The 11,579-nt window shown below is 48.2% G+C and overlaps 1 protein-coding gene across 1 annotated transcript; it reads left to right on the forward strand.

Annotated features, from left to right (window-relative positions):
- Positions 1–210: 210 nt before the first annotated feature.
- Positions 211–11,340, forward strand: LOC119169833 (Glutamyl-prolyl-tRNA synthetase). Its single transcript, XM_037420849.2, has 2 exons — positions 211–3,503; positions 9,825–11,340. The coding sequence occupies exons 1-2, from the start codon at positions 384–386 to the stop codon at positions 11,274–11,276; spliced, it is 4,572 nt and encodes a 1,523-aa protein (XP_037276746.2). The 5' UTR covers positions 211–383; the 3' UTR covers positions 11,277–11,340.
- The last annotated feature ends 239 nt before the right edge of the window (positions 11,341–11,579 follow it).

Consider the following 11,579-nt stretch of genomic DNA (forward strand, 5'->3'; position numbering starts at 1 on the left):
TCGGGTAAGGTCAGTTAGCTCCACTTTGTACTCGTCAAGTTCAAAAACTCGCCTAAATTAGGCAATAAAACAACGCAAAACATTTATAATTTGACAGCCAAATTGTAGTAAACTTGGTAGTTGTGTCACTTTACTTGCAATTTAAATACTTGCTGTTTTAGTATGATTGCTTAGTAGCGACACCTTCTCATAAACACGAGGAAGCGAAAGTTAAGAAGTTTACATCATCCCATTCGTGATCCCATTCAATTATCCTTTCTTGGCAATCCGTGACAGCGTGGTGCTACGCGCCGCATCCGCTCCGCTGAGTTTTGCGCTCCGGAGCCGGAACAAAACAGTGCCGTTTTTCTCTCGTTGTGACAACCGACGTGCCGTGTCGCAAGATGCAGCTCAAGCTAAGCTGCAGCAAAACAGAGCCCCCCGTGGGTGCCTTGATCACCGCCGCGTACGTCAAGCCGGCCGTCCTTGTCAACGTGGACTGGAACAGCAGTACGTGCTTGCAGCTCGACGGCGGCAAGTCCTTCGGATCATCGGCGCTCATCTCGCGCTTCCTAGCCCGCACGGCGCCCGACGGCCAGCTGTACGGCAACACGGTTCTCGAACGCACGGAGGTCGACCACTGGATCGAATTCGCGACCGCCCGGCTGTCTCGTGGCTCGGATGCCGGTTTCGCCCATGCGCTGGGATGCCTCGACAAGGCTCTCGCTTCGGTCACCTACCTCGTGGGTCGGGCCGTCACGTTGGCCGACATCGCCGCCTGGGAGGCTCTCTACGGGAACCCGGCGTGGCATGCGGCGCTGGCCGCGCAACGATGCCCGCAGAACGTCTCCCGCTGGTACCGTTTCATCGCGCAGCAGCCCAACGTGAAGGACGTCGTTGCCAGCTTGCCGGCCGGCGTTGCCGCCGTGCGCGAGCTACCCAAGACGACAGCCGGTGACGCCGGAACGAGGGTCAGCAAGGAAGAAGGCAAGTTCGTTGATCTTCCCGGTGCCGAGATGGGCAAAGTGGTGGTCCGCTTCCCTCCCGAGGCGAGCGGCTACCTGCACGTTGGGCACGCCAAGGCGGCCCTGCTTAACCAGTACTACCAGCAGGCCTTCAAGGGCAAGCTCATCATGCGCTTCGACGACACCAACCCGGAGAAGGAGAAGGAAGACTTTGAAAAGGTGATTCTGGACGACGTCAAGAAGCTCGAGATCACCCCTGATCGCTTCACGTTCACGTCCGACTACTTCGAGCTTCTGCTGCATAAGTGCGAGGAGCTGCTCAAGAAGGGTCTCGCCTACGTCGACGACACCGACGCGGAAACGATGAAAGCCGAGCGCGAGCAGAGGATCGAGTCCAAAAACAGGTCCAACACGGTCGAGCAGAACCTGAAACTGTGGGAGGAAATGAAGAAAGGCAGTGAGCGCGGGCTCAAGTGCTGCGTCAGGGCAAAGATCGACATGAACTCCAACAACGGTTGCATGAGGGACCCCGCCCTGTATCGGTGCAAAATAATGAACCACCCGCGAACAGGTAGCAAGTACAAGGTGTACCCCACGTATGACTTTGCTTGTCCAATCGTAGACAGCATCGAGGATGTGACTCATGCACTAAGGACCACCGAATATCATGACAGAGATGAGCAGTTTTTCTGGGTTCTTGACAGCCTCGGTATGCGGAAGCCGCACATCTATGAATACTCCAGGCTCAACATGATGAACACAGTGCTGTCAAAAAGAAAGCTTACCTGGTTTGTTGAAAACAATATTGTAGACGGCTGGGACGATCCACGCATGCCCACTGTCCGCGGAGTTCTTCGAAGAGGAATGACTGTTGAAGGTCTGAAACAGTTCATCATTGCCCAGGGGTCCTCTAGGTCTGTTGTGATGATGGACTGGGACAAAATCTGGGCATTCAACAAGAAGGTGATTGACCCGGTAGCTCCCCGGCACACAGCTGTTGAGGAACAAGATGTCGTTGTGGTTGATGTCCCAGGATTGAAAGAGGACAGGCTACAAGTTGCAGTGCACCCAAAGAACCCGGCTCTTGGACAGCGTGAAGTAGTTGTGGCTCAGCAGTTGCTCGTAGACCAGGTTGATGCCCAGGTCATGAAGGCCGGGGATAATGTCACCTTCATTGGACTTGGAAACTTAAAAATCAAAAGTGTAGACAGAGGTGGTGATGGCAAAGTCAGCAAAATTGTTGCGGAACCAAATCTTGATGACAAAAACTACAAAAACACACTCAAGGTCACATGGCTTGCAAAGACGCCTTCAGTACCATTGGTGCGCTGCAAGTGCGTCTTCTTCGACCACATTCTTTCCAAACAAGTATTGGGTAAAGACGATGACTTCAAAGATTTTGTGAGAAAAAACACCCGCCTTGAGGTGCCCATGCTGGGTGACCCACTCCTGGCAAAACTCGAAAAATCCGACATCATCCAGATTCAAAGAAAAGGCTTTTTCATATGTGACCAGCCGTACGACCCAGAAGCTGCGCGACACACTAGTGTGGAGGGACCCCTGGTGCTTTTTCACATTCCTGATGGATCGCAGTCAACGTCGACCCTTCCAGAAGTGGTGCAAAAGTTCTATGATGCACGGGAGAGCCTGAAGGAACAACAGCAACGAGCCAAGGGCAAGGCATCGGAGAAGTCACCCATCGAGGACAGCAAGCCTGTGGTCATGCAATCTGGGCAGCTGGAGGAACTGGGTAACAAGATACAAGAGGTTGGCAACGAGGTCAGGCAGCTGAAGGCGAACAAAGCACAGAAGTTGGAAGTAGATGCCAAAGTTCAGGTGTTGTTGTCCTTGAAAGCAGAGTTTAAGAAGCTGAGCGGGAAAGACTGGCAGCCAACGTCGGCACCACCTGTTGCAAAGCAAAGTCATCCACACCCTCCTGCACAAAACTCTGCTTCTGTCGCAGACTTGGACAAAAGCATTCAGGCACAGGGTGACAAGGTGAGGAAATTGAAAGCGGAGAAGGCATCTAAGGAGACACTGGAGCCTGAAATCAAGGAATTACTGAGGTTGAAGGCCGAGTACAAGGCTGCCACTGGAAACGAATGGAAGCCCGGCAACCCCACCGTGCCACCAGCTTCTGGCACGGGCGACATTTCGGCATCGGGTGGTGCGCAGGAACTAGATAAGAAGATTCGGGCGCAAGGGGACAAGGTCAGGGCCCTCAAGGCTAGTAAAGCCACCAAGGATGTCGTCGACACCGAGGTGAAGACCCTGCTCCAGTTGAAGGCAGATTACAAGGCTGCCACTGGCCAAGAGTGGAAGCCGGCAGCGGTTGAGAAGCCGTCATCGAGCAGCGGCACGAAATCGTTGTCTCAGGAAAAGCAAAAGGAGCAAGGTGACAAGGCGAAGAAGGCAGACAAGCCCAAGCAGGCAGAGAAAGGCAAGAAACCAGCAGCGACGAAGGAGAGCACTCCTGCACCACAGGATGGACCCAAGAAGGTCACGCGCCTCGGGCTGGAAGCCAAGAAGGAGGAAAACCTTCCGGACTGGTACTCTCAGGTGGGGCACATCAGTCAGTTTCATAACTCCTGTATATGTTGCTGCAAATGGTCACACTGCTGTAACTCCATGAAGGGTTACCTACTCAACAGAATATAATCATAATGAGTGTCCTTTATTTGCCTTTAAATAAATAATAGTCAATAAGTGGTCGTTAACAGCCTGGCTGAGCTCGAGCTACTGCTGGCGAACTGGGCAAACGTATTGACATGAGTGTGACCCTGAGAGTAATAATAATGAGAACAGACAATAATGCCAAGTATGGTAATAATACCATTATTGCCTTTTTATGGCATTATTATCTATTAGTTCTTTTATAATATTGTGTCTAACAAAAAGAAAGAGAGCTGTTAGGAAACTGTCCTTGAACATATGGTAACTCCATCAATTGTCCTCTACTCTACAGAATACTCCTCGAAGAACAGGTACGAGACTGAAATTGGGCAAGCCTTACTACTCAAATACTGGTCCACTAAAAATAAGCATATAAAGTAAAAAAATGAATTATAGATAAGTAAATGAATGGATAAAATAATAATAAACAAATGTGTAAATAAATAAAATCTAACCTGTGTGCTGCATCCCTGTCCCACGCATGTTGAGGTAGATGGAGCCGCATACCTGCCAGGTCTCCCGGATTTTCCGGGGGGACTTCCTGATTTTGACCGATTCTTACGTTTGTATTGTCAGAAAAGTCTGCTGGAAATCGAAACTTCTGTGCGTGATCTGGCCGCATTGACAAAAATGCAGCACGATCCGAACCAGGCTTTCTGGGAACCTGTTGCATTTCATTGTAAACGAATTTAGGAGGCATTAATGTAGCTGTACAGTAGCATCTGAATGATGCGAAACCGGCAGATACGAATTCGTGAACCTTCCCAGTCAAGTTGCGCTACATCCATTGGTTCAGATGTTCAGCACACTTTTCCTCATCGTGGCTGGTCATAATATAAGCCGAATCGTCACACGAAGGGCGAGATCAGCATGCTTGAAACTTCGGAAGGACCCGCGCGGCCAAAGCACGCACTGTCAGAACTGTGGTTATCATTTGTGGTCGAAACCGCGCTCGCTCCAGCCAAGATCATGTATGGCGACGACATAACTGACAGAACTTCAAAAGTGCATGCATGTCCAACACTCGGCCAATCAAAGCGACGTTACTTTCCATGGACGCTGCGGACAAAACAGCGGCAGATGCAATCACAGATAGCAAAGAAATTACTTGGTTCTGAAGGCATGCGCGCAGCCAGCACAGCCGAGTTGAAAACGGAACTACTGTTTTGCGCAACTGCCACGTGAGGAACCGCGGTCCCAGCAATGCAATCATCAATAGTGACTACTAGCCGAGGGCATGGGGCTGACGCAGTGGTTATTAAAGGCAATAAAGACATAAAAAAAGGCTAGAAGCGTGTTGGCGTTCCTGTCCAAACAATCTAGTAACACGTTCTTGTCGAGCTGCATGCTTTGACTATACCTTGGCAGTCAGTTTTTAGTTGGTCTCATGCGAGGCTTGGACGCACGCTTTCCCGCCAGTTGCTGTGCGTCCCTATCATTCACGTGTGCCCTGGAAGACTTATGCGAATTCTTTTGACAAAAATATATTTTGCTAGTTGTTTTGATGATGCGAAATTTCTGGAGATTAAAGCAAATTTTTCCCCCTTCAAGAATTGCGCCTTCTACTGTAGTAGGGGAACCCTACCTTCGTGTGTTCGGCCACTTCGAGTTGTTATAAGACCACAATTCCATGTTGACGATTCCCCCCACCCTCACCACCAGTTTTTTTTTTTTTGAAATTTTTATCTTTGTTTTCATTTGGTGCTAAAATGGTAGGAATAAACTAATGCGGCTCCCTCTCCAGTTTTTGCGACATTTTTAGTTTTCCTTTGGTGCAAAAAAAAAAAAAAGGGGGACAGGGATAAAACAATGCGACCCCCTTCCCTTGCCGTGGAAGTCTCCTGGATTCACAATTTTTGAACTTGGCAGGTATGGAGCCTAAGCTAAATTAAAAATGATAAATAAATGTGAATAAAATAAATATACAACAGAGGGGGGGGGGGCTACACAGCTTCGCTAGTCAGCCACCTTCGCAGGGTGGAGTGGATCATGAATATTTTTAGGATTCTTTTAAGTTGCACGAGGAGACAGGATATGAGATATTGTGGTGTATCATTAAAGTAGTGATGTTGTGTGTATGTAACTCAATGGAGAATGTTCGAACATTTTTGGTGCTACCACTTGCTTCTTTGCACTTGGGACGATGACACTTAGCAAGTGAAGATTTTGAGAACCGCTTTATAAAATACTGGGACATTGCTTGTAGAAACAAAAAGTATGTGAAAGAAACATTTTTGAAAAGGTAATAAAATCTGCAGCATTTTTATACATACATAAAGTGTTTAATTCAGTTCTGATCAGAACATTTCTGCACTGCAGTTTTCTGTAACATATACAGGCACTCTCAGAATGATTCGGAACACCATACACGCAGTTGCCCACGTGAGGATCGTGCTTGCACAAAAGTAGTATGATGGTCTGCGTGTGCGTGGTTTCCCTAGAAAGCAAGCATTGCTCTCTTGTACATTGTCGTCCATTATGAAAGGAAACACGCAAACGCATGGCCTGTGCTCTGTGGTGGATGGTGCCTACAGCACCATCCACCACAGAGCACAGGCCACGCATTTGGAACGTACTTTCTTCACTTGGCGGTGGATCGTGCCTACAGCACCATCCACCGACAAGTGAAGAAAGCACGTTCGCTGTAGGCATCATCTGTTGCCAAGCAAGATAACGAGTCATGGCCAGTAGACAAACGCTGCTGCATTAAGTTCCCTCACGCTCGCGCGGCGAGGGATATCGAGTGATAACTGCGTGGCCGCGCACAACATTTTATATGTTGGCTGTAGACTGCGCACTGCAGGCATCTTTTGTGCGAGCGGAGAGGGGGTGTAATTAGTGGCGCTTGTCTACCGGCCATGCCTCGTTATCTTTTTTGGCAAGAGATGATGCCGAAAGCCAACGTGCTTTCTTTTGGTGTTAGTTGATGGTGCTCCAGGCAGCTGTCGCAAAGCACAGGCCACGCGTTCGTGTTCCCTTTCATAAAGGACAACAGTGTACATGTAGACTTGCATTGCACGGCTACAAAACGGTAGCACCAGGTGCCCCTTAGTGCTTTGATAAGGGCAGCTTTGTGGTTGGTGTCCGCGACACGCTGTGTGTGCGCATGCATCGCATTAGAGCATAAGCCTTCGTGCGTGCATGCATGTTCAAGTGCTTTGGTGTTTTTTGTTTGTTACTTTGGGCTGTATTCTTTATTTCATCAAAAGATGTATGTGATGTGGCTGTGACTAGCGCTGACAAAGGGTGGTGTTTTTGTCTTGGAACCATGGGCATATCGATTAAACGCGGGTACATCTCGACTTTTTGTTCTATATGAAAGCAATGAAAGGTGTTCTTCCTTTTATAAATAGATATATTCTATGATTCTATTTATTTTGCTTTTAGGTGAGACAGATTATCACTGACTAGCATTGTTTACTACCTCTTAGCAAAAGACAACGAATGTTTGTTGTAAGAAGTGATGAGACGTGATTGAAGTGTAAAAATACTTTTTACCAAGAGCCCAGATTCTGTAATTGGTGCACAAAGATATGCGAGTTATGATATGTGGTGTGCTAATAAAAAGCTTCACAGTGGCGCAGAGCTTATTAGAGTGCGCATGAAATCAGTTCATCTGCCTGAAATTCGCCTTGACCAACATGCCACCTTATTTAAATACCTAAAATGTTTCATTGGTGCTATCACAGAGACATTCGTGAGGGGAGCGTCTTTGATAGTAGAAATCGCCCTCGTATAACCAAGCTAGCAGAAACACTGATCACTAGGTAATTAAATCAAGAAACAATACTTCAGAAAACAGACTAAGGCAATTCTAAGAAGGCAGCAATGCCAGCGTAGCCATGCCATCTTACTCTTGCGCAGTCTTTCAGAATAAATGCAGGTGATTGCGAATCGACAAGTTTTCATCATTTATAAAGGAATCGACAAGTTTTCATCATTTATAAATTATGGAGCGTGGCATGCTAAAGGCCTCTATCTGTCCAGCCCACGATGTATTGCTGAAGAGCACCTAGTGCTATCCTTTTGGAGCAAGACGACATCAATCTAGATGCACTAGAGAGATAAACTTGCTAGCTAGGTAGACCGCCCATGCACAGACCTTGCCTGTATTTATCTGCCAGTGCACTTCGCCAGCGAGCGGCTGCATGTTCGGTGTTCCGACTCATTCTGAGAGCGCCTGTAAAAAATGAGCATGAAATGTTTCTGGCTTCTCTTTAGTTTGTCAGAGTCGAAGCTCACGGTTGAGGATTACTTGAATTGCCCGCCGCAGTGGTCTAGTGGCTAAGGTACTCGGCTGCTGACCCGCAGGTCACGGGATCAAATCCCGGCTGCGGCGGCTGCATTTCCGATGGAGGCGGAAATGCTGTAGGCCTGTGTGCTCAGATTTGGGTGCACGTTAAAGAACCCCAGGTGGTCGAAATTTCCGGAGTCTTCCACTATGGCGTCTCTCATAATCGTACGGTGGTTTTGCGATGTTAAACCCCACGCATTAATCGAGGATTACTTGAATTTTCCGCACATATTTCTGGTTTCCTTTGTGGCAGTTATGGTCCGAACATTGCACTAGATTGTATGCAGAATGACAAATTAAAATTTGATTTGAAAAGTGTTTGCAGTGCTATACTTATTGCATGTTATAATTAAAGGTGTGCGATAACATTTGCATTGGCTTCAGCTGTTTTTTTTTAAACATTTTCTGTGGAAACAGTAGCTTGGTAGCATTGTCTCTCTTATGAACAAGTTGACCTCCCAGAAAAATTGCTGCATATTTGAAATCAGCACAAAAAAACCAAGCACGTCTGTTTACCATCATCAGGTTTGACCCGAAAAATTACAGCAAATAAATCCACAACTCATGTTCTCTTAATTTCATGTGAAAGGTTTCTAATGGATTGCCCTGTTGCGTGATATTGCAATCTCATACGAGAGTGAAATTTAAGGACATTGTGTGAGGCGTTGTTTCCCGTAAGAAAACTTGACATTTCTTTTGGGCTCAGACCTCATGTGTAACTGCAACATGGGTTGTAGAAACATAATAACCCAATATATTGTGGTGTCTATGTAGCCATTGACTCCATACTGAAACAGAAACTTGTGTGAAAAGAAAGGTCAGTGGTCAAGTATTTAGGGCTCTCTGAAGCTCTCTAATGTTTTTTTCAATAATTGAGACGTCTTGAACTTCAGTTTACTGCAACAGAACTGCATTTAATAGAATGTTCCATCTGTATTTCTTTGAATAACAAACAAATCAACACTGTTCCTTTGCGATATGCTAGTATCTTCTTTGTAACATGACCTCAGATCTGATTAATTTTGCAGTTGTGCAATGGAATGCATCATCATAGAATTATTCCACTGCAGAAATTTCGAAATTGGCCAGGATGTTCAAGTTGTTGACTGAGAACCATTGACACCAGCATTTGTCTGTATGGGAAGACTATCTACCTGATATATGTGAAAGGCTCTTGATGTCACAAAAACAAGCAAATGCAGTTTGCATATTTCTGTGGCATCAGGCAACAGACGGGGCATCTGCAAATTATTTCTCGGTGATAGAGTGACACCTGTGGGCAGAGCTTACACTTGTTCTTATCTTGTAACTGACTGTTGTTGCATTGCTGTTATTCTTGCAAATATGTGTACACACTGTCACTTTTTTCTGTCAAAATTAATGTTATTTTTGTCATTGCCCTGCACATTGTCATTGTTGCTACGTGTGTTTAAGTTGGGTCGCATCAGTAAGTCTTCTTGGGGTGAAAGTGTGAAACTGTTCTTGAAGTAATTTCACCTTATCTGTTCAACTGCTATCCCCCTTGAACCTTCCAATGATTCTGGCATATTGAAATATCGTGTTCAGTCATGACATACTTATGTTTAAATTGTGCCATTTGAAAATGGGTAAATTGCCATACTGTTATGCATAGGTATTTAAAGGTGGCAAAGGGGGCGGCAGCAGCAAGGCAGTGCTCGGCACCCCCCTCTCCCACACTGCTACCACGTTGACCAGAAAACCAGCCCTACATTATCGTATAATTGTAATTGGCCTCCCACACTACTCTTACTGAGAAAAAAAAAAGTTCTGTCATTGCCTCTGTACTCTTTTGAGGTGATGCCTGCTAATTTATTTGAAGACATCTCTCGGGCATAACTAGTGCAAATATCGACAACTTGTGGCATTTTTGTTTTCGTTTTTCAACAATCCAGGTCATCACAAAGGCTGAAATGATCGAGTACTACGACGTGAGCGGCTGCTACATCCTGCGTCCGTGGGCCTACAGCATCTGGGAGAACATCAAGGAGTTTCTCGACGCGAGGATCAAGGCCATTGGTGTGCAGAACTGCTACTTCCCTATGTTCGTGTCAGCTCAGGCCCTCGAGCGGGAGAAGACGCACGTGGCAGACTTCGCCCCCGAGGTCGCCTGGGTCACCAAGTCTGGCAGCAGCGATCTGGCCGAGCCCATTGCCATCCGGCCGACGAGCGAGACTGTCATGTACCCGTCGTACGCCAAGTGGATCCAATCGCACCGCGACCTGCCGCTACAGCTCAACCAGTGGTGCAACATTGTGCGCTGGGAGTTCAAGCACCCGCAGCCGTTCTTGCGGACCAGAGAGTTCCTCTGGCAGGAGGGCCACACGGCGTTCGCGACCCGAGAGGAGGCCGTGGAGGAGGTCTACAAGATCCTCGACATCTACACGGCCGTCTATGAGGAGCTGCTGGCCATTCCCGTAGTACGGGGTCGTAAGACGGAAAAGGAGAAGTTTGCTGGCGCCGACTTCACGACGACCGTGGAGGGCTACGTGCCCGCGAGCGGTCGGGGCATCCAGGGTGCCACGTCGCACCACCTGGGTCAGAACTTCAGCAAGATGTTCGAGATTCAGTTTGAGGACCCGGAGACGCGCGAAAAGAAGTTCGCGTACCAGAACTCGTGGGGTCTGACCACGAGAACGATTGGTGTGCTCGTGATGGTGCATGCGGACAACCAGGGACTGGTGCTGCCACCGCGGGTGGCCAGCTATCAGATCGTCATCGTCCCGTGCGGTATCACAGCTGCGATGTCGGAGGAGCAGAAGGCTGCACTCATCAAGTTCTGCCAGAACTTCGAGTCCACGCTCAGCAAGGAGGGCATCCGGTGTAAGGGTGACTACAGGGACAACTACTCGCCGGGATGGAAGTTCAATCATTGGGAGCTCAAGGGAGTTCCAGTCAGGGTGGAAATTGGTCCGCGGGACATGCAGCAAAACCAGTTCGTGGCCGTGCGAAGGGACACGGGTGAGAAGATCACGTACAGCGCCGCTAGCGCAGTTGGTGACATCAAGAGCCTGCTGGAGACGATTCAGAAGGCGATGTTCGATCGTGCCAAGGCAGATCAGGTGAAGTACCAGGCGGTCACAAAGAGCTGGGACGTCTTCTTGCAGAAGCTGGAGCAGAAGTGTGTCATCATGGCTCCCTTCTGCGGCGACATGGACTGTGAGGACGAGATCAAGAAGAACAGTGCCAAGGACGCTGAGGCGGAGCCCGGCGCGCCTGCCATGGGTGCTAAGAGCCTGTGCATTCCGTTCGACCAGCCGGCCAAGGTCGAGGAGGGAGACAAGTGCGTCAACCCCGGGTGCACGAGAAAACCCGTATTCTACACAATGTTCGGACGAAGCTATTGATCGGCCACATCGGTTCTTAATTTAACGGGATCTGACGCAATAAATGCGATTGTTCTTTTTGTAAGCTGTCGTGTTGTTGTGGCACTGCGCATTAAATGTAGTTAGCGGCCTCTGACTGCGTCCAACGTTGAACGCATGAGGTCGCACGTTGGGTTTCGGAAGGCGGTTTTTCGAGCGATCCCCTGATTACGAAATGCGAAGGTGCCGGAGCCGTGCGACAGTGATGCGCGTAATAAGTCTCAAGTAATATTTGCAGTCTAACTGGGCCTGATGTAAATGAGCAACCAGTGATGGACCAAAAAT

The sequence above is a fragment of the Rhipicephalus microplus genome, unplaced genomic scaffold (genome assembly GCF_043290135.1).
Source record: "Rhipicephalus microplus isolate Deutch F79 unplaced genomic scaffold, USDA_Rmic scaffold_21, whole genome shotgun sequence".
NCBI lineage: Eukaryota > Metazoa > Arthropoda > Arachnida > Ixodida > Ixodidae > Rhipicephalus > Rhipicephalus microplus.

Excerpts from the sequence above, each read along its gene's own strand:
- LOC119169833 (XM_037420849.2), top strand. The coding sequence starts at position 384 with ATGCAGCTCAAGCTAAGCTGCAGCAAAACAGAGCCCCCCGTGGGTGCC. Across the intron at positions 3,504-9,824 it reads TTCCGGACTGGTACTCTCAG|GTCATCACAAAGGCTGAAAT; the intron begins GTGGGGCACATC and ends TCAACAATCCAG.